General features: G+C 45.5%; 2 protein-coding genes across 5 annotated transcripts; one reads left to right on the forward strand and one right to left on the reverse strand.

Annotated features, from left to right (window-relative positions):
* Window positions 1-49: 49 nt before the first annotated feature.
* On the reverse strand, window positions 50-10,943 carry afg1la (AFG1 like ATPase a). Its single transcript, XM_054795548.1, has 13 exons — window positions 10,801-10,943; window positions 9,908-10,107; window positions 6,616-6,667; window positions 6,433-6,534; window positions 5,323-5,453; window positions 4,345-4,444; window positions 3,199-3,257; window positions 3,017-3,099; window positions 2,877-2,947; window positions 2,622-2,722; window positions 1,208-1,348; window positions 1,008-1,121; window positions 50-943 (listed from the first exon to the last, which is right to left on the reverse strand). The coding sequence occupies exons 1-13, from the start codon at window positions 10,925-10,927 to the stop codon at window positions 806-808; spliced, it is 1,419 nt and encodes a 472-aa protein (XP_054651523.1). The 5' UTR covers window positions 10,928-10,943; the 3' UTR covers window positions 50-805.
* LOC129192064 (sex comb on midleg-like protein 4) lies at window positions 3,992-22,349 on the forward strand. Of its 4 annotated transcripts, XM_054795552.1 has the most exons (10): window positions 3,992-4,262; window positions 4,351-4,468; window positions 10,010-10,136; window positions 12,552-12,791; window positions 12,866-12,995; window positions 14,103-14,303; window positions 17,073-17,228; window positions 20,095-20,319; window positions 21,119-21,261; window positions 21,336-22,348. In XM_054795552.1, the coding sequence occupies exons 4-10, from the start codon at window positions 12,558-12,560 to the stop codon at window positions 21,459-21,461; spliced, it is 1,215 nt and encodes a 404-aa protein (XP_054651527.1). In that variant the 5' UTR covers window positions 3,992-4,262; window positions 4,351-4,468; window positions 10,010-10,136; window positions 12,552-12,557; the 3' UTR covers window positions 21,462-22,348. The 4 variants fall into 4 exon arrangements, with proteins under 4 accessions (XP_054651527.1, XP_054651524.1, XP_054651525.1 ...); XM_054795549.1 differs by lacking the exons at window positions 3,992-4,262; window positions 4,351-4,468; window positions 10,010-10,136 and adding an exon at window positions 12,066-12,220 and having other exon boundaries at window positions 21,336-22,349; XM_054795550.1 differs by lacking the exons at window positions 3,992-4,262; window positions 4,351-4,468; window positions 10,010-10,136 and adding an exon at window positions 12,066-12,220 and having other exon boundaries at window positions 21,134-21,261; window positions 21,336-22,347.
* The last annotated feature ends 343 nt before the right edge of the window (window positions 22,350-22,692 follow it).

Raw genomic sequence — 22,692 nt, forward strand, 5'->3', positions numbered from 1 at the left:
ACAGGAACCAACGTCAAAATATTAGAAACAGCTCTCGGTAGGACGAAGGGTAAACATAATTGGCACGTGACATATGTCACTTTATTTAGTTTTGCCTTTGATGCTCGGCCCGCTTTATTTTTAAAGCATTCCGAGGTAAAATGACGACCAAATGAAGTAGCGCATAGCGATAGCATCTGTCATCATATTAGCTTGTCAATTTGTGTTCGTAGGCGGAAGAGTTGCGTCCCATTACGTGCATTCTTAGCTGCCTCTTTTGAGCTGATTTTATAGCTGTAGAATGCACAGAAGAGAGGAAGCCGCGTGTTCATGTCTCACACATAAGGATTGTGGATGATGGGCAAAATTCCCCCCCCACACACAAAAATTGCACTTTTCCTTTAAGAAAGTGTTTCAAACTGAGTGGGAAGAAGGACAAAGACTTACCACTTCCACACAGAATGTGAGGAATGCCAGGGCATGTCCGCTCAGTAGCCAGTCTCCATGCAGTGTGAAAGGTCAGGTGATCTGACGTTACTGACACATAGAGCTGGTCTTTCTATGTTTTTTGGCCAACAGGCCATCCAACCACAACACAGCCATCATTTATTACTTACTTTTTGAAAAATGGTGATATAGCGAGGGATGAGTGCATTGATCAAATGTTCTTGAAAGCGTTGGAAGCAAAGGTCCATGCTGTGTAAAGTTCAACGTCATGGTAAAAAATTGCAATAAATACTTTCTGTACAACACGGAGTCTTTGACGTAGTCGCAGTCAGGGGGGGAGGGAGTGAGCAGTGCTTCCCTTTGCTTTCCCCACCACGTGTTAGGATTTGGACTTGGCGCTGCGGTCGCCCTCCAGCCAGTACTCCTCAGTCTGCATCTCAGTAAGTCTGGAAACGGTCCTCTGGAAGGCAAACTTCTCCTCTTCTCCGCTGAAGATGGACAGGCTGCTGGCTTCTTCCTGTGAGGGACAACCTGGTGGTAAGGGTTTGTGGTCGCGTCAGTCAAGAAAAAACTTCTCCTACTCGTTTCAGTCCCAGGTCGTCCATGAGGATGTGGCTTTCGTCGTGAGCGTGGTGGTCGCCCTCGTGGACAAAGAGCTCCTCCAGTGGGTGGTCTGCCAGGACCACTACACGCACCTGAACAACACAAACCTTCAGAACCTCCAATGAAACAGCTTGTTAGCGTGTTGTACCGAGGAGGGGGGGGAAGTGCTGGAGATGACCTTGTGGTCGTACAGGGCATCCACAAGCGTGATGAGTCGCCTAGCTTGAGTCTTCTTGTTGAGCGTCAGGAGCGGAATGTGGCGGATGAAGAAGGTGTCAAACAGACGGGACATCTCCAGGTAGTCGCTAGCTCCTAGAGGCTGGAACACACATCACATGACAGTCAAAAAATGTAAAATACATCCATAGATGGGAACACCAGAACATATTTAACAAGTGCCCGTTCACGTCCTACATCCCTCCCAGAAGGTCCGACTCAAACCAACACAGACTCGTAGAAAATCATGTAAATCCAATTCATCTGTTCCAGACACCCAAAAACGTTACCACAAAACACATTTAACAGACTGTAATTATAGTTGGACATGCAAAATCACTACAAACAAAAAATGAACGGACAACAGAACATTTAACGTCACGTTTTGTTGGGAAAAACCCACAAAACCACCAATGAACTAAATCCAACCCAATCCACTTTATTTATATGCCACATTTTCTAAACACTTTCCAAAGAAGTACAAGTACAAATAAATAAAGTAAAAACATCTCAAAGAAGAGAGTAAAAGACTCGCCCAGTTCAAGGCAGAGAATAAAAGTGGCTTTTAAAGGGATAGTTGTGGTTTGTTGACATGAAGATGTAGGACATCCCCCCCCAGTTCTGGTTAGATTGAACGCAGTTCCGCTTAGTTTCTGGGTCATGTAAGTCAAGAGTAAAACAATATGCGTTCAAGAGTCATACATTTGCATCATAAAAATAAAAAGAGCTCACAAATGGCTCTGTGTTGTTTGTCTGCTGCTGTACCCCTGCACACCTTCGCCTGTGCATTCTTGTGTATGAACACTGGCGGTCATGCCACTCTTCTTTCGCAACACAGTGCAGCGGCCATCTTGTTTAAGTGGATGAAGATGCCAGCGTCTTCTACACATCCACATGAAGGATAGGGCGGGAGACAAATAGAACGCCAGGTGTTATTGGAGGTGTGATTTTTTTTGAGGAGGCATTTTTGGGATGCAAATGTATTCCTCTTTTGAAGGCATATTGCTGGGAGAAGACAAACTCTTCAGTTCGATGGCCCCAGCAACTAAAGCAACTAAGCACTACAGTACACTGAGACAAAAAAAAAGATCAGTTTCTTCCCTCCCATTCCACGTTGGTGTCTTTTATACGGAAAAGTGAGGAGGAAAAAGCAAAGATGCTCATAAAAGCCCCAAATGTCTCTATTGTTGATATTATATGCAAATGAAAAGACAACACATTTACCATCAAACTAAGTTTCAGATGAAGGTAGTAATGTAAATGTAATGATAGTATAGTATGGCCATATGCTGTACTCGTCCCTTTAAGAGGGAGATGGACGTTTGCCATACAATTGGATTGATTGAGTTATTGAGTGATTGATTGATTAGTCTTACTCTGTCACACAGCTCCTCAAAGGTGCAGTCTGCAATGGTCCCGCATGCTTTGCTCAGACGCACTTTCCTGTTGTGGACGTTCAGGACTCTCGGCCGCGTTACTGTAGAGGTCATTGACATATTACTCCATCATAATAATAATAATAATAATAATACTACATGAGTACTAATACTGCTTACTTACTGTCAGTGGAGGTCATTGACATACTACTCAATAATAATAATACTACATGAGTACTAATACTGCTTACTTACTGTCATTCTGCTTAAAGGCCAGCTCATCAAACATTTTATCCAGCGCTGCTTCTGCATCAGGTTCACTGGAGCTGCAGTCAACATAACACCATCATTTTCAGACGTAAAAACATTTTCGACATCATGCCAAGACATCTTACAGGAAGTAAAGTTTCCCTGCGGAGGGTCGGTTCCTCTTGCGGTAGTCGATGCCAGAATCCAGACGAAGAGTTTGGCAATATTTCTGCGCATGAGGGAGAAACCATTTAAAATAAAACACACAAAAAACATGCAAAATCTTTTGCTGGCGGAACTAAAAAGATGTTTTCTTGTGGTTTGTTACCTGCTGTACGGCAATAAAAGGCACAAAGTTGACCCTCTGAAGCCCGTTTTTATACAAGTCTGAAGGAAAGAGAGCACATACGTTACAGCTATGCCTCCTTTACTGCGAGTAGTTGGCTGCAGACTCGACCGTGATACGTTATTTTCCATGAAGTAGGATTCCTTAGTTCGGAATGGAATATTCTGGTAGTTAGAGCATAGAAAACCTGTTTACAGCCTTCAAAATACACTTTTTAACATGAGTAGAGCCTCCAGACATGAAATAACACCCCTATAGTCACCTTTACACTCCTATTACCCAACATAGTAGACATAATGTCATTTAAAAACACAAATTTACTAACATGTATTAATAAAGAAGCCTGGCCTGACCTGACCTGATCTAAACTCGCTACTCCATCGCGGTTCACCTTTCTTGGACTCACGGTTTCGCAGATTTTTTGTGTGAAGTTTTAGTGCTTTTTTCCAAATGTTACAGCGTATGAACACTGTAACAGGCTGAGCCTGGCCCTTAAAGAAGAACCGCATTGTGGGAAGATGAGTGTTGTAGTTCTGTGCTTTAGCACCATGTGGCGGTGTCTCTCTCTCATCTGTCTGCACTGCCCATTGTCTTCTGCGCCCTCATTGGCTGTAGACCATTCAATCAATCTCCTTCCTTCCATCTCCTGTCGTGGTCGTGGCTAGACAACTAGCTAACCATGTGAGCTGCTTGCTAACCGCCAACAAACAATAGAAGAAAGAGAAGACGCTAACCGTGTGACTTTGAATGCTGTGTGGCTGCAAGTTTTCTCCCCAACAAAACCCACAACGTCGACAAAACGTTCTGCACACAAAAGGCAGAGGAAGCCAGCCTTCGCACAAAAGTTGGACTTGTGGACAAGCTGAAGGACGGTAGAAGCTAACCGGCTGTAGGGTGCCTTTATGGAATAAAGGAATCTTCGGTTCATGGAGGAGGACAGGAGCTACGGTGTACGTTAACAAGGATACAAAAACGCTACAGCCCAACGGTGCCAGGACAAAGCACGGTCAGAGGAAATGGACACGCTAAGAAGCAAAGGCAACAAGGTTTCAACTCTTTCAGCCACCATTTAGCTGATTTGATGAGGATTTCATTGTGATGTTTATGTTGATTCGCTTGGCTTCTTACCTTCAGGGGGCCTATTGGACGTTGCCACGACGACAACGCCGTTCAGGAAGAGATTCTCAAAGAGCTGCTTGAGGATCATGGCGTCAGCGATGTCTGTGACCTGGGATAACATCGGCACAAACAGGTCAGGCCTGTCAAAAACAGCACGCCGACGGCGCCAACTCATTTATTTCATGAATTCCGTTCACATTTTTTGCGCAATTGACGTATGCACGCCATGTCAAGCCACCCTTCTCTGTTATGACGGCAGACGGAGGCACGAAAGCGTCCCCACACTTAGTCTGCAGCTCTTTTGTAACCTCAATTCCAACACCGTATATCTGTATGCATCTCCAGCTCACCAACACGTCCCTCGTCCTCCTGGGAACCACACGTCCTCATCGTCGCTAGACTACAGCGAGGTGCGCAAGTGGATATTTTCATCTCTCACTAGCGGAACTCTTACTGCTGAATTTGCTACATTTAAGAGTGCTCAGAAATCCCAGAAAACCCAACTGAAAGTGTGATTCAAATGTTCTGCTACTAATGAAGAGACGAGTGTCAGTTAGGCAAACAGATTTATAAACAAATGACTTGAATTAGTCATTGGGCACACAGATACAATATACTCGACCACTGTGTCCACCAACCCCCTACAGGAGAGCAGTTTCACTGGCAGATTACTATCACTGCCCTGCTCCAGCAGATCATTCCTCCCCCCACGCCATGCGGCTTTTCAACACAACAGAGGGGGAGCCATAAAAGGACTGCACTTATTATCTTATCATGCATCTGTTCCGCATGTATTTATTGACTTATCTCCTATCTCGCCTTCTTTGTTTTATTTTGAAGTGATTAAGTTGACTATGATATTGTGGAGATCAATAATTTATCTATCCATCTAAAATGGGCATATTAAGTCTGTGATGAATTACATGAAAATGTGTAACCATTTGACAGCCCTAATGGAAAAAGGTGAAGGCTAATGGAAGTTGTTACCTGAAACTCGTCAAAGCAGAGCAGGCAGGCTTCCTCGCTAATCTCCTCGGCGACCGGCGCGATGGGGTCGTACGATTTGGCCATTTTCCCCGCTTTCCTCTTTGGCAAACTCTGCTTCAGTCGATGGATTCCTAAATACATTTGAGTACAAGTCACTATTTGAGCAGGACATGTCACCATGGTAACAGCATGTTAACCTTACATGGCGCTCAGTGTTTCCCACGTGACTGCTATCTATGTGGAATTGGCCGTGATGTCATCCAAAAATAAATCCACGTCATGAGGAACCAGAACGGAAACAAGGAATCGTTCAAATTCAAACGAAGCCTCAACTTAATGACCTTCACCGCTCTACACCACCTCAACCCCAGGACACATCTCACACTTTTGAAAGCCTCTCTGTTTTAGTCTCGTCACTTTTTGGAAAATAGAATCTGGGGCGGGTCTTATTGCTCACTAAATATAGCGACACATCCCCCGTGCTACATCTTCTTATTCACTGGCCTAGTAGGTGCATATGAGGTGTGTACGCCGACAGTCCCAAATAAATGAATGCACATTCGTCTCGTGCTACACTGCGGTTGGAACATCACAACGATGAATAAATGATGGCCGTTTCGTGGTAGACTATGAGCTGGTATTATATCTACTGTATTGGTGACTATAGGGGTGTTATGTCATGTCTAGAGGACTTTAGTAATGTTAACAAGAGTATTTAGAAGGTGGTAAACAGGTTTTCTATGAACTATAAAAACATTCCATTTGTAAAGAAAGACTCCTACGTTGCTGGAACCAATTACCCACAATAAAGGAGGGAAACACCAGAGCTACCCACACACTCACTGCCCACTTTATTAGGTACATTCTGCCGTTACACACCATAGTGATGCTTGCCTTTGACAGCGACGGCGTACTTAATGAAATGGGCGGTGAGATTTTGCTGAGAGCAACACCACCAGGACAGCAACATCTGAGACAGCTACGTAAGTGAAGAATGTTAAAAATACACTCCTCAAAGTTCCCATCAAGGAATGGGACATTGCCACCGCATGCACAAGTCTACACGCTTGCATCAAAATGCTACAAACAAATGAAAAAGCACACACTGACGTTTATGCACGTCCAACATGAAGCCGTGAAAGTGCACCCGCTTCTTCTTGTCCGTCTCCACGTGCGAATAAAACATGTCCATCACCATCGTTTTGCCCGTGCCTGAAATGACACGTAGGCACGTCGTCAGTTGTGGTTTGAAATCCGCTACAAAGTCTTCCAATTGTGGTGTGGATCACTTGCCGACATCCCCGTAAATGTAGTAACCCTTCGGGGGCTTCGGCTTGGTGAAAAACTGCAAGAAAAACGTTACATATTATCCCATACCGGTGCCAAATCGATACTTCTGAACTGGTGGTAGGCGGCCTGCGGAGCCGCTGGGGGTGGGGATGGAGGCGGCCTCACGACAAGCGGAAGCACGGTTGTAATGCTAGCCTGACAACCAAGGCTGTTTTACCCCCCATTCTAAAATTAGAATTTAACAAGAAAACTTTTAAAAATGGAAAAATCACCAATAAACGAACAAGAATAAAGTCAAAGTACCGTAAATCACGGTGTATAAACCGCACTTTTTTTCCACCTCTAAGAAGCAAAAAATCGGGGTGCGGTTTATACACGATGACAGGTCTGTGACCAGACTCGGACTGAAAAATAATATCAGACAACGCTTCTACAACGCTTCAGCGGAAGATCACTCGTACTACAAGCCCGGTCACACCGCCTGAACTTTGCTGTAGCGTTCCTGGAGCGGTGAAAAAAATTAATCACCACTCGTTCACCATCGTTTAACAGAAGTTGGACCCCGTTAAGGCAACGCTGTATCCGCTCGGCCGCCGCTGATGGTCCCTCCTACCGCTCCGAAAGTTTTAAGCTGCACAAAATATTACGAGTGGCCAATTTTCCGCCACGGCAAAGTTCATCACTGCTCCAACAACGCCCAGTCAAAGTTTGCCGCCGCTAGACGCAAGTTCATGGACGCTTGGGTCCGCTAGGCCAGAATTTGGCTATAAATACCGAGAAACATTGACAAGAAGCGCATTTGGAAAGCCGTCTGTGGGTCAGACAGTTGCTTTGACTTTAGCGCCCTCTGCTGTACAGTTGCTGAAAATGCTTGTGTACGCTTGAATAAATGTTGGAGTTTATTCAAATTCACACTGAAGCAATGCAGCATTATGTAATTCCATTGCAGATGAATTGATGGACTTTCTTCTTCTTTTTGAAATTGCTTAGTACCTTTACGCATGTTGATTTGAGATGAAAGAGTTGGCAAGCATTTATCAGCTAAAAAATTTTTTTCGCCCGCTGTGAGCCTGAAAATGGGGGTGTGGTTAATACATGGGTGCAGTTTATACACGGTGCTTTACGGTATTAAGAAAAATTTGTAAAGTGAGAATATGTTGTCATTTTACAAAAATAACTGATGACTAACTGGAAAAAACAGCTATAATTTTACCAGAATAAAGTCTAAATATTGACAGAAAAAAGTCACAGTTTTATGAGAAACTTGTAATATTATGAGGGAAAATAACGGCATTTTATAGCATAAAGTTGAACTATTAAAGTTGAACTAGAAAAAGACATATTGTTTAAAGTCATAATATGATGAAAAACAAATAAAACAACAAGTTGTCATTTTTGGAAAACTTGGTTGCGGAATAAATTATAATCTTACGAGAATAAAGTCCAAATATTATAGGAATAAAGTCACAATTACCAGAGGAAAATGTACAAGAATCAAGTTTAAATAGTTTGAATATAAATAGTAGGATTAAAAAACAAACAAACAGCAGAAATAGAAAAAAAGAGCTGCAATTTTACAAAAATAAAGTCAAAATATTCAGAGAAAAAGTATTCGAGATAAAAAGGCACAATTTTACGAGAATAAACTGGTAATATTATGAAGGAAAATAATGTCATTTTAGTCACACAAAGCTGAAATGTTACAAAATTAACATCTTATCATTTTAAGTCATAAACTGCAAAATAAAACACAATACAGTTAAAAGATTACGAGAATAACATCAGAATATCACAAGAATGATATTTATAAAGCTTTTTTTAAGAAGAAAGTTGAAATGTGTGGAAAATATCAAAAATAATCAAACAAAGAGCAAAAAAGTGAAGAAAAGATCAAAGAGTGTTGCTAGTAATAAGCGTGGGTGTAACAATACGTGGATTTCTAGTCAACCATTCAATACACACCGTGACCCCCTCTATCCAACAATACGCACTTTCATATTTATCTCATCAACTTCTGACTCCACTCTGTGCTGAAAGCTCTGTGTATCTGCGATCGACTACTCTGGCTTGGGTTGCATGTCAAGCACAGAGCCACTGAGCTCCACCTCCCACATTCATACCATGCTGAAAATATAAAGTTTAAATTAAAAAAGGCAAGGTCATTTATATTTTGTATTGAAAAAATGTTAAACCATAACACAAAAGGTACCGAACCGACCCGTGACGTTTGTGTATCGTTGCACCCCTAGCAATAAAATAGATATCATACTTTAGGGTTAGGACACCCCTGGGATAGACCGTGACTCCGATTCCATCATTTTCATCTTTGTTATCATTCATTAGTGGGGAGTGTAAGCTAAGTACATTGTATTGTTTCTAATGTGTCCAATAGGTGTGTGGGCCATATTTAGGGTTAGTCCTGGATAGTTTGTTAGTTAGTTAGTGCGTTTGGCATTTAGCTGGTTGGCTGGTTAGCTGGTTAGCTGCTTAGGGTTGTCAAGCTAATAGTAGGGTTTGGAGAGGAAGGAGCATAAGCCAGGCTTTCTTAGTGTCAAAATCTAATGCGTCTGTGTAGGCTCTCAGTCGTACAGGAGTTGTCCATCGAGGAAAAGGCTTCTTGAGACGTCATCTGTACTTCTGTGTAGAAGGTGTCGGACGTTTCGCTCCTCATCCGAAGAGCTTCGTCAGCAAACTAATAAGTGCTGGTAGCTTAGGCCTTAAATACAGTAAGAGTGGGCGGAATTGGTGTGCCAACACCCTCCTCCTATTGGTTCGTTACACTAAGCCTGCATTCCTCATCTTTACAGTGGTATAATCCTATCCTGTTATTCACACCTACGATAAAAGGTGTTTTATCGTAGGTAAACACCTTTTATCGTAGGTGTGAATAACAGGATAGGATTATACCACTGTAAAGATGAGGAATGCAGGCTTAGTGTAACGAACCAATAGGAGGAGGGTGTTGGCACACCAATTCCGCCCACTCTTACTGTATTTAAGGCCTAAGCTACCAGCACTTATTAGTTTGCTGACGAAGCTCTTCGGATGAGGAGCGAAACGTCCGACACCTTCTACACAGAAGTACAGATGACGTCTCAAGAAGCCTTTTCCTCGATGTCAAAATCTAACTTGTTTTTTTATGGGCATCTCAATTACTTGTGTTTTTTTTTCCTATTCGCTGAGGTCTGGGATCGTAACCCCCGCACATACAACCTACTGTATTCATCCCATCTTGGAATCTTAAAATGTAGTACAGTTTTGACGTGTTGGCACAGCTAACGGATTGGTGGTGTACCTTTTGGAAGATGGACGTGGGTGTGTTGCTGTATCCTCGGAGTGTTTTGTGCAGCTGGTCCAGTTTGAGCAGCACTGCTCTCTGATGCTCGTCCTCCCGCAGGGCGCCCTCCCGAATCAGCCCGCTGTAGTGGTCCAGGGGGCCGCTGAAGCCGCTCGTGTCCACCTCCGCCGCAGCATGTTGAGCTCCCACGGCGTAGCCTTCACGTGGACAGCAACACCACAACGAGGTCAGTCACTTTCACTGCTGTCTTTCCAAGTGACGACTACAAACTAGCGCTGGACGGTTGAAGCTAAACATTGATAGTATCGTTACATTCACATATTGTTATATCCTTTCTCAACTCAAGGACTACGTCCTTGGACACAGGAGGGCTTTGGGGGAAAACAAAGGAATTGAAAGACAACCTGTAGTAGTTTTCGCTTTCCTTTGTGTTATTTTGTAGATATCTTTACATCGTACTATAAAATATAGCTGTAGTTACATGTTGTAAAATTGCTCACACGTAAGTTTTTTTTTTCCTCTATCGTGTGTGTGTGTGTCAACATTAAAATGACATGTAAAGAGTACTGTATTGGTAACATTTTCCCTGTAATGACTTAGTATCGTATCGACACCCGTACAAACAAGCTAGCAATGTTACTCCGAATAATGTTGCTTTTTTGGGTCAAGGGGCAAAGGTTAGGCAGTGACAGCTGATCGCGCAGGAAGTAAGTGAATAACTGTGTTAATTTAACATCCTAACCATCGCTTTATTTTCTTTTTCGCTAAGAAATCAATGTAAAGGTAGCCGACTTTCCAAAACTTGAGTTTGGCCAATTTTGAACGAAGCGGACTACAACGCTACTCGTCTCACACGATCACCACACGAAGTCACCCAAAACACGTCTCACCTCGTCTGAAAAGGCCCGGCAAGGTTTTCAGCAGCTTTTTGGAGAACTGTTGCTCTTTCCGAAGCAAAACGCAGCCCAAAGAGGCTGAGGGTGACATCTTAACAGACAGCGGCGTCCACACCGCCATCTTGCTTTAAATCAACTTTATTGGTATACAGACAGTTAACAGAAGATCCTCATCACCAGCAGGGGGAGACATTGAATCCAGTTTGAATGACGAGACTAAATAGGTTGTATTATAAAATTATAATATATATATATATATATATATATATATGAAGAAATATTTCCAGTGAGGATATGTATTTATAATTAATGAATTAATGTTAATTTAATTACATGTAAATTTTAATAAAATGTATAAAATTAACATTTAATTAAAAAAACAGATACGCTAACTGTAAATATGTATTCATATTTTTATTTATTTTTTAATATTGTTATAATACAAGATACAAGAGGAAGGGAGATGTCAGTAAATGAAAAGTAGGCCGTATACTGTATACAAAAACGATTCATCAAATAGAAAAGAGAAAAAAGAGACAGTGCTAAATAATAGTAGATAATTATGTGGTTGTGCTGTGTTGGAGCGCGAAAGAGGGAAAATGTGATATGTATACAGTATACATGTATGTGTGTAATAAAAAAGAAAGAGTAAATTAAAGCAAAAACCAAATTAACAATTAAAGAATAATACAAATAATATTGAAAGCATTTATTAATAATAAATAATAATAAGTACAAGTAACATTTTTATGTATGTTTATGACAGAGAGATGATTGATTATTGACTATATCAAATGACGAATGAATGAATGAAATAAAGAAAGAAAGAGTAACAAGGGTGCTATAAAATGCATGTCAAATGAAATAACGCTTGCATATGCTGGAAACGCAAGATGGATAGAAAGATAATGGTTTACCAAGTCACACGTTTACACATTGACAATTCACCGATTCATGTCCGAAAAGGGAGGCAGCAGATGTTATTCATTGTCTGAGTCTCAGTGAGTGACAGTTGTTTAGGATGATCACATGATTAGCAGGAAGAAGGTGTGATCCCAGATAGTGAATTCAGCAATGCAAACTAAACCGAGGCTATGTGCTAAATAACACAAAGGTTCAATGAGCGTGTTCTGAAACGATGTGCGGCTGTACGTACAGTACAGTATGACTACGCAGCATCTCGTGCTCCAATTTTACCTCCACGTCAGCGAGCTGCAGACAAAACATGGGAGGGTGCTCGCAGGCTTACAGGCTTGTTGCCATGACAACAAAGGAACCCCACCATCACCACCGCCACGACCCCCTAGAGGCGCATACGGTCTCTCTCGCTCTTCCTCTCGCTGTCTGCCTTTTTTGTCCACGCAGCGTTACGTTACGGTGGAATCACGAGCGAGGGGTCCATCCGTGTCGGGTGGTAAGTGGCTGACGGTTTGTTGACATCCTTTGTGCATGACTGCTCCAAATGCTGCTTCTGAAGCTGTGGTGGTAATAGTACCACATATAGCTGGGTCGCCATGGTGAAGCACCCCTCCCCTGCTGGATGCATTAGTGTAATGAGACGTCTGCAGCCTGTGTGCAGGCGCAGCAAGAAGTGCAGCAGGAAAAAGATGGCTACATGTGAATTCTGACACATTTCTGTGATTGAAGAAGGTGTCCTCTGCTTCCATGGCGGCCATGCATTCGCACCATCCTTCGGTGGATTGATTTCATCTTGTTTCTGCTCTTTGTCCCCCGTTGTGTTCCAGCTCCAAATGAGTGTACCTGCAGCGTCGGCGCAGAAAGCAGACGACAACATCGGTGAGATGCAATCAGCTGCAGTGGCGCCCTCCTCCTTCATGCCAAGCCAGTCGGGGAAGATTCCCGGCAGGAAGAGAGGGAGACCCCCGCTCCGCAACGTCGCCAAGATGGATTTTCCCAGCCGGTATCCCAACTCGCTCCCTCCGCTCAAGGTGCCCAAGAAAAGGGGGAGAAAGCCGGGCTTCAAGGTCAGCAGTTTCATAACTGACGCCTGAGCTAAGTGATTGGCAACCGTGAATGAGTCGTCTTCTTCCTGCCGCAGCTGAAACCCAGGATGGTGATGACGCCGCTGGCCATCTCCCCGCCCAGCAGCACCCCCGAGCCCGACATGAGCTCCATTCCTCAGGACGCCGCCACCGTCCCCCACTCGGCCACGCCCCAGGTGCTCACAGGTAGGACGGTCGGCACACATGACGCGTTGGGCACGTCAGGAAGGGCATCCGGTGTAAAAACCGAGCCCAACCTTTCATGTGCTATGGCGACCACTGACAGGGAAAAGCCGAAAGTGGAAATAAAAATACTGATTTGGTTAGCATCCGTTAGAGTTGGCCCTTCTGGAACAAGTAGATGCTGTGTTAAACGTTGTGAATGGATTTGGATGACATTTTCAGGAATTTCAGCCAGGATCTTTGTGCTATTTTTGTGCGTATAAATCCATAAAAAATACAGGACAAGTTTCCAGCAGCTTCTACAAAATATCAAAGACTGATCCAAAAAATGTAGGATTATTATTTTGGTGTGAATGACAGTATGGGAGGGGGGACTATGGCGCTTGGCAGAGGTCTACGCTGTCTGAGTGCTTCTCAAGTTTATAAATGGAATATTTTGGTCGTTAGAGCATAGAAAACCTGTTTACGACTGTCTAAATACATTCTTTAAACATCATTAGAGCCCTCTAAATGATGAAATAACACCCCCATTACCCAATACAGTAGACATAATTAACAGGAAATAAGACATTTTAGACATAAATTAGACTACATTGGTGGAGTACCTGTGCTTCCTGTGGTGGCTACTGTCTCAGCCATGTAACATGACTGCCACCTAGTGACCAGTGTACAATACTACATATTATGACTTTCAATACATCTTCTGAATGACTTATATTTGTATTTTTGTTCATTTAGCCATTTTTATGCTTGAAAATACTTCATGTAGGCCAAAAAGATGTAAAATGTGCTTCAGTATGCTTATTTGTATAATTAATTATTAAGCAGCGGTAATTTGTTAATGAATTTATTTTGAAAAATCGTGATAGAGAGAAGCCGCGAAATTTGAACCGTGAAGTGGCGAGGGACCACCGTACCCGTTATACGCTATTTTTGCCAGAAGCTAGGTACACTACCAGTCAAAAGTTTGGAGACACTTTCTCATACAATAACATGATAACGTGTCTCCAAACCTTTGACTGGTATATAAAATGCTGTCTTTTAAAAGTCTTCAAGATGATCTTTTCATGCTTTCTGTGTGTGTTTGTGTGTGTGTGTGTTCCTTGTCAGTGTGCATCTACATCAACAAGCAGGCCAACGCGGGCCCCAACCTGGACAGGAAGAAGATCCAGCAGCTGCCCGATCACTTTGGACCCGACAGGCCTTCGGTGGTGTTGCAGCAGGCCGTGCAGGGCTGCATCGACAGCGCCTTCCAGCAGAAGACCGTCTTTGCGCTCCTCACTCAAGGCTACGGCGGCGAGAAAATTTCAGGTACTCAGGATAGACGTCATAAGATTTCATTGTAAAACTGAACGCCCACTTTCAGTTCAATGAGTGCTTCCAACATTCCAGCCAGCTAGCATGTAGAAGACAACAATTATACATGGTAACCTTCTTTTGAACTCTTATTGTGAAAGATATTGACAGTTTGGCCTCATCTTCTACCAAAGCTGACATTAGAAAATAACAACTGCTCTCATTCAGTGATATTTTATGTGAAGAAATGGAAGAAAAGCACTATAATCTGCTATCTTTGCTCTTACCTTGCTAAAATATGCAACATTTATTGTAAAAACGAAGATATTCTTCAGCAGATAAACACAATTAATCAGAATTATTTCCCTGGTTGCATCACATGTTAGGTGGCGGTTGAGGGCAGCCAAATCTGGTTCTGGTTAATGGACTCACTTCTCTGCTGGAGAAAGAACCTGACCTTCAGACATTCCGACTAGACATAGTTAGACTCACCTCAACCTACAGTGTGGGTGGGTTAGGGGGTCAGGATTAGGGCTAGGGTTAGGGGGTCAGGATTAGGGGTAGATTAGGGAGATTTCAACAGCCAATGACAATGGCGATGACAGTGTGACCTGCAGGGGCGTGATTGGAAGGAACGGCCTGGCCTCCTCGATCTTACTGTTCGGTTTGATGTTATTGGACTTCTGTGCTAACCACAGTTGGTCCATAACAAACACCATGCATAAACCAACATAAAGATGTCCATTAGTGCACCTGGCACCAGGACAGCATGGGCCACAAGTCTATGTTGGACTTTATAGTCGTATCATCACACCTTCATCCATGTTGGAGACTTCACAACTGAGACTGCTGCCCCGCGACGTGGACCTGGATAAGCAGAAGAAAATAGATGGATGGATGGATAGGTGAGTGGATGGATGGGTGAGTGGATGGATGGGTGAGTGGATGGATGGATGGATGGATGGATGGATGGATGGATGTGTGAGTGGATGGGTGGATGGATGGGTGGATGGATGGATGGATGGATGGATGGATGGATGGGTGGATGGATGGATGAATGGATGGATGGATGGGTGGATGGATGGATGGATGTGTGAGTGGATGGGTGGATGGATGGGTGGGTGGGTGGATGGATGGATGGATGGATGGATGGATGGATGGGTGGATGAATGGATGGATGAATGGATGGATGGGTGGATGGATGGATGTGTGAGTGGATGGGTGGATGGATGGGTGGGTGGGTGGATGGATGGATGGATTGATGGGTGGGTGGATGGGTGGATGGATAAATGGATGGGTGGATGGATGGATGGATGGGTGGATGGGTGGGTGGATGGATGGATGGATGGATGGATGGATGGGTGGATGGATGGGTGGGTGGATGGGTGGATGGATGGATGGATGGATGATAGGTGGGTGGATGGATGGGTGGATGGATGGATGATGGGTGGGTGGATGGATGGATGGATGGGTGGATGGATGGATGGATGGGTGGATGGATGGATGGGTGGATTGATGTGTGGGTGGATGGATGGGTGGATGGATGGGTGGATGGATAAATGGATGGGTGGATGGATGGGTGGATGGGTGGGTGGATGGATGGATGGATGGATGGGTGGATGGGTGGGTGGATGGGTGGATGGATGGATGGATGGATGATAGGTGGGTGGATGGATGGGTGGATGGATGGATGATGGGTGGGTGGATCGATGGATGGATGGGTGGATGGATGGATGGGTGGATGGATGGATGGGTGGATGGATGGATTGATGGGTGGGTGGATGGATGGATGGATGGGTGGGTGGATGGATGGGTGGATGGATGGGTTTGGATGGATGGATGGATGGATGGATGGATGGGTGGATGGATTGGTGGATGGATGGGTGGATGGATGGATGGATGGGTGGATGGATGGGTGGATGGATGTATGGGTGAGTGAATGGGTGGATGGATGGATGGATGGATGGATGGATGGGTGGATGGATGGATGGGTGAGTGAATGGGTGGATAGATGGATGGATGAATGGATGGATGGATGGATGGATGGATGGATGGATGGATGGATGGATGGATGGATGGGTGGATGGATGGATGGGTGGGTGGATGGATGGATGGGTGCATGGGTGGATGGGTGGGTGGATGGATGAGTGGATGGATGGTTAGATGGATGGGTGGATGGATGGATGGATGGATGGGTGGATGGATGGGTGGATGGATGGATAGATGGATGGGTGGATGGATGGATGGATAGATGGATGGATGGATGGATGGATGGGTGGACGGGTGGATGGATGGGTGGATGGATGGATAGATGGGTGGATGGATGGATGGGTGGATGGATGGATGGGTGGATGGATGGATAGATGGATGGGTGGATGGATGGGTGGATGGATGGGTGGATGGATGGAGTTCCTCATCTTCTCACAAACCTGATATTAGAAAAGAACTACTCGCATTCTCTGATCATTTTATGAGAAGAAATGAAGAAAACCAATACAATCTGCTATCTTTGCATTTACCAATTCAATTTTTTAAATTTCTCATATTGATTTTCTTTGCAGATGCACGTGTTGCTAGGCACGGAGCACGGCATGCCCAATCATACCGTTCCTTCTTCAAATATTGTCTGATGTGAGCTACGCCCACTAGGCTACTATTCTGTATTAAGTATAAAAACATACCGGAAGAAACGGAGGAAAACGGCACCATCTGCTGGATGTGCTGCTGCACTGCAGCGTTGAGGAACTAAACGGTGGGGTGGGGGCTTTCTGTGTTCAATTGCAGCCACGTTCGATGGCAAGCAGCACCTTCTCAGCCTTCCTGTGGTCAACAGCATTGACTACGTGCTGCGCTTCCTCAAGAAGCTGTGCCGCAGCTTGCACTGCGAAAACCTCTTCAGCGACCAGCCCATCAGCCAACGAACCTCCTACCAGTCCGACGGTACCCACACCACACCGCACCGCACCAGACCACACCACACCACACCACAAGACATCACACCACACCAGACCATACCACATCACACCACACCACACCACATCACATCACACCACACCACACCAGACCACATCACACCACACCACACCACATCACATCACACCACACCACACCAGACCACATCACACCACACCACACCACATCACATCACATCACACCACACCAGACCACACCACACCAGACCACACCACACCACACCACAAGACATCACACCACACCACACCACACCACATCACACCACACCACACCACATCACATCACACCACACCACACCAGACCACATCACACCACACCACACCGCACCACACCACACCACACCAGACCACATCACACCACACCACACCACATCACATCACACCACACCACACCAGACCACATCACACCACACCACACCGCACCACACCAGACCACACCACACCACTTCACACCACACCACACCACACCTCACCAGACCACATCGCATCACACCACACCGCATCACACCACACCAGACCACACCACACCGTACCACACCAGACCACACCACACCGTACCACACCACACCAGACCACACCACATCACACCAGACCACACCACACCGCACCAGACCACGCCACACCAGACCACACCACACCACTCCAGACCACACCGCATCACACCACAGCACACCACACCGCACCAGACCACACCACACCAGACCACACCGCATCACACCACAACCGCATCACACCACACCAGACCACACCACACCGTACCACAGCACACCAGACCACACCACATCGCACCAGACCACACCGCACCGCACCAGACCACACCACTCCAGACCACACCGCATCACACCACACCACACCACACCACACTACACCGCATCACACCACACCAGACCAGACCACACCACATCAGACCACACCAGACCACACCGCACCGCACCAGACCACACCACACCACTCCAGACCACACCGCATCACACCACACCACACTACACCGCATCACACCACACCAGACCAGACCACACCACATCAGACCACACCAGACCACACCACACCACACCAGACCACACCACACCACACCACACCACATCACACCAGACCACACCAGACCACACCACACCGCACCAGACCACACCACACCACTCCAGACCACACCGCATCACACCACACCAGACCACACCACACCACATCACACCACACCATATCAGACCACATCACACCAGACCACACCACACCACACCAGACTAGACCACACCACACCAGACCACACCAGACTAGACCACACCACACCAGACCACACCACACCACATCACACCACACCAGACCACACCACACCACACCAGACCAGACCACACCGCACCACTCCAGACCACACCACATCACACCACACCAGATCACACCACACCACACCGCACCAGACCACACCACACCACTCCAGACCACACCGCATCACACCACACCAGACCACACCACACCACATCACACCACACCATACCAGACCACATCACACCAGACCACACCACACCAGACCACACCACACCACATCACATCACACCACACCAGACCACACCACACCACACCAGACCAGACCACACCGCACCACTCCAGACCACACCACACCAGACCACACCACACCACACCGCACCAGACCACACCACACCACTCCAGACCACACCGCATCACACCACACCAGACCATACCACACCACATCACACCACACCATACCAGACCACATCACACCAGACCACACCACACCAGACCACACCACACCACATCACACCACACCATACCAGACCACATCACACCAGACCACACCACACCAGACCACACCACACCACATCACATCACACCACACCAGACCACACCACACCAGACCAGACCACACCGCACCACTCCAGACCACACCACATCACACCACACCAGACCACACCACACCACACCGCACCAGACCACACCACACCACTACAGACCACACCGCATCACACCACACCACACCAGACCACACTACACCGCATCACACCACACCAGACCACACCACATCACACCACACCATAGCAGACCACATCACACCACACCACACAACATCACACCACACCATACCAGACCACATCACACCAGACCACACCACACCACATCACATCACACCACACCAAACCACACCACACCACACCAGACCAGACCACACCGCACCACTCCAGACCACACCGCATCACACCACACCAGACCACAACAGACCACACCAGACCACACCACACCGCATCACACCACACCAGACCACACCACACCAGACCACACCAGACCACACCAGACCAAACCACAACACACCACACCACACCAGACCACACCACATCACACCAGACCACACCACATCACACCAGACCACACCACACCAGACTAGACCACACCACACCAGACCACATCACATCACATCACATCACACCACACCACACCAGACCACACCACACCAGAGCAAACCACACCACATCACACCAGACCACACCACACCACATCACATCACATCACACCACACCACACCACACCACTCCACACCACACCACTCCAGACCACACCGCATCACACCACACCAGACCACACCAGACCAAACCACACCACACCAGACCACACCAGACCACACCAGACCACACCACACCACACCAGACCACACCGCACCACTCCAGACCACACCGCATCACACCACACCAGACCACACCAGACCACACCACACCAAACCACACCACACCACACCAGACCACACCAGACCACACCACACCACACCAGACCACACCACACGCTGCCCAGCTGCTGCTTCTGACTCACATGCGCGTGCGTCTCACCTCCAGCTGAAACATCTCTGGCGGATGATTACCACCACGAGCAGTCAGACAGCAAACGCTACCAGGTGGACCCCGGGGAGTCTGCTTTCAGCTCCATAAGCTCCTCCTACTCGCCAAAGTCCTCCTACGGCTTCCGCTCTTCGCAGCAGTTCCCCAACGGCTTGGCCACAGTCAATGCGTGCAGGCAGTCGCCCGCTGGCCCCAACGCCTTCCCTGAGAGCAACAGGACAGGTGAGAGGTCTTCACAACGTTAGCTCCACCTGGCAGATCACACACGAGAAATGAAGCTCAAAATGACACCGTCAGAGATCCTCTATGTGACAGGAGCACGCTTCTGTTTGTTAAAGAACTACTGCAGAAAAAACGCTAGTCAAAGATCCTTAACATGACAGGAGTGCTCTTCTGTTTAAGTAACAACTGCAAAAAAACACAAGTCAGACAATGTCTATCTGAGACGAGCACTCTCTCGTGTTCAACGTCCAACTGCAGAAATGATTGTCAAAGATTCTCTATATGACAGGAGCGCTCCTCAGTTTATAAGGACCTACTCCATGTAGCTTTTAAGGACATAGAGTACTGCAAACCTGCTCATGCTTTGCTGTCTTTAAGGACCTACTGCAAAAATGTTTGTCAAAGATCCTATCACAGGAGCACTCTTCAGTTTTAAGGACCAACTCCAAACATGTTACTACTTGGCTGTTTTAAGGGCATAGTGTAATAAACACTAGTCAAAGATCCTCTATATGTCAGGAGCGCCCCTCCATTTCTGAAGGACATACATTACAGGAGCACTCAAGGCTAGTCAATGATCCTCTATTTGACAGGAGGGCTCCTCTGTTTCTTAAGGACCTACTGCAAATATGCTTGTCAAAGATCCTCTATATGGCAGGAGCACTTTTTGGTTTTTAAGGACCAACTCCAAAAAGCACTGCTCTGTTTAAAGACATACTGCACAAAGGCGGCGTGCGCGTGAGGCGTGTGACGTTGCGTGCACGCTCAAGAAGAGATGCTGTTGTGGTTTTCAACTCAGGAGTTTACCCCGCAGAGTCCCAGGAGTCCAAGGCTCCCCCCAGCAAGGACCCGTCTTCGTGGACCGTGGATGACGTGGTCTGGTTCATCAAGGACGCTGACCCCCACGCCCTGGGCCCTCACGCCGACATCTTCAGGAAACACGTGAGCTTCCTCTCGCCACCGCCGACTGGGGAGGCAGCCCGGCGTCACGTTTATTTTGTTCCCCCCCCCACCAGGAGATCGACGGGAATGCGTTGCTGCTCCTGAAGAGCGACATGATGATGAAGTACCTCGGCCTGAAGCTGGGCCCCGCCCTCAAGCTGTGCTTCCACATCGACAAGCTCAAGCAGAGCAGGCTGTAGAAGCGGGAAGGTTGGAGTGTCTGAAGAACAATCATGGCGCTCGCTTGCCCGGACTGTCTGAAGGCCAAAAGGCACTACGGCAGTCAGCGTTCTCTCAGCTTCCGTCCAATCCAGAAGAAAAGAAAACATCTCCACATGTTTACACCCGCCCCCATCTTGTCCTCATGAGCTACCGTCCTGCACACACAATAGCAGCAGTGCTTCCCATAGGCCTGCAGTCTATGCGTGGCAGTGGTGGGCTGCGTCGTCGTCCGGCCGGCACGACTGGCCATGACGTGTTTGCAGGAAGTCAGTGAAAAGCAAAACCAATACTGTATGTTCACAAGCTTTCTTTCTCTTGCTGCTTTTTCTTTTTAACGCCATAAACAAGGCGGAGCCTCCTGTGAACGCTTATGGAAAACAACTGCATGCCAGCTTCGTCATACCGATGAAAAAGCCTTTTATTAGAAGCAGCAACCTCTCGCTTTGCTCTCACCCAAACTTTTGAAATTTGCTTCTCACGATATTATTACTTTATTCTCAAAATATTATGACTTTATTCTCAAAATATTATGACTTTATTCCTAAAATATTATGACTTATTCTCAAAATATTATGACTTTATTCCTAAAATATTATGACTTTATTCTCAAAATCTTATGACTTTATTCTCAAAATATTATGACTTTATGTTCAAAATATTATGACTTTATGTTCAAAATATTATGACTTTATTCTCAAAATATTCTGACTTTATTCTCAAAATATTATGACTTTATGTTCAAAATATTATGACTTTATTCCTAAAATATTATGACTTTATTCCTAAAATGTTATTACTTTATTCTCAAAATATTATGACTTTATTCCTAAAATATTATGACTTATTCTCAAAATATTATGACTTTATTCCTAAAATATTATGACTTTATTCCTAAAATATTATGACTTTATTTTCAAAATATTATGACTTTATTCCTAAAATATTATGACTTTATTCTCAAAATATTATGACTTTATTCCTAAAATATTATGACTTTATTCCTAAAATGTTATTACTTTATTCTCAAAATATTATGACTTTATTCCTAAAATATTATGACTTATTCTCAAAATATTATGACTTTATTCCTAAAATATTATGACTTTATTCCTAAAATATTATGACTTTATTTTCAAAATATTATGACTTTATTCCTAAAATATTATGACTTTATTCTCAAAATATTATGACTTTATTCCTAAAATATTA

Source organism: Dunckerocampus dactyliophorus, chromosome 13, assembly GCF_027744805.1.
Source record: "Dunckerocampus dactyliophorus isolate RoL2022-P2 chromosome 13, RoL_Ddac_1.1, whole genome shotgun sequence".
Lineage (NCBI taxonomy): Eukaryota > Metazoa > Chordata > Actinopteri > Syngnathiformes > Syngnathidae > Dunckerocampus > Dunckerocampus dactyliophorus.

What these genes read in the sequence shown, in the direction of transcription:
- afg1la (XM_054795548.1), bottom strand. Translation starts at nt 10,927, where the DNA reads ATGGCGGTGTGGACGCCGCTGTCTGTTAAGATGTCACCCTCAGCCTCT. An exon ending in GGCCTTTAAGCAGAATGACA is followed by an intron (nt 2,723 to 2,876) that starts GTAAGTAAGCAG and finishes TGACCTCTACAG; the next exon opens with TAACGCGGCCGAGAGTCCTG. An exon ending in TTGAGGAGCTGTGTGACAGA is followed by an intron (nt 1,349 to 2,621) that starts GTAAGACTAATC and finishes TGTGTGTTCCAG; the next exon opens with CCTCTAGGAGCTAGCGACTA.
- LOC129192064 (XM_054795549.1), top strand. Translation starts at nt 12,068, where the DNA reads ATGACAACAAAGGAACCCCACCATCACCACCGCCACGACCCCCTAGAG. An exon ending in GGAGAAAGCCGGGCTTCAAG is followed by an intron (nt 12,792 to 12,865) that starts GTCAGCAGTTTC and finishes TTCCTGCCGCAG; the next exon opens with CTGAAACCCAGGATGGTGAT. An exon ending in CACGCCCCAGGTGCTCACAG is followed by an intron (nt 12,996 to 14,102) that starts GTAGGACGGTCG and finishes GTTCCTTGTCAG; the next exon opens with TGTGCATCTACATCAACAAG.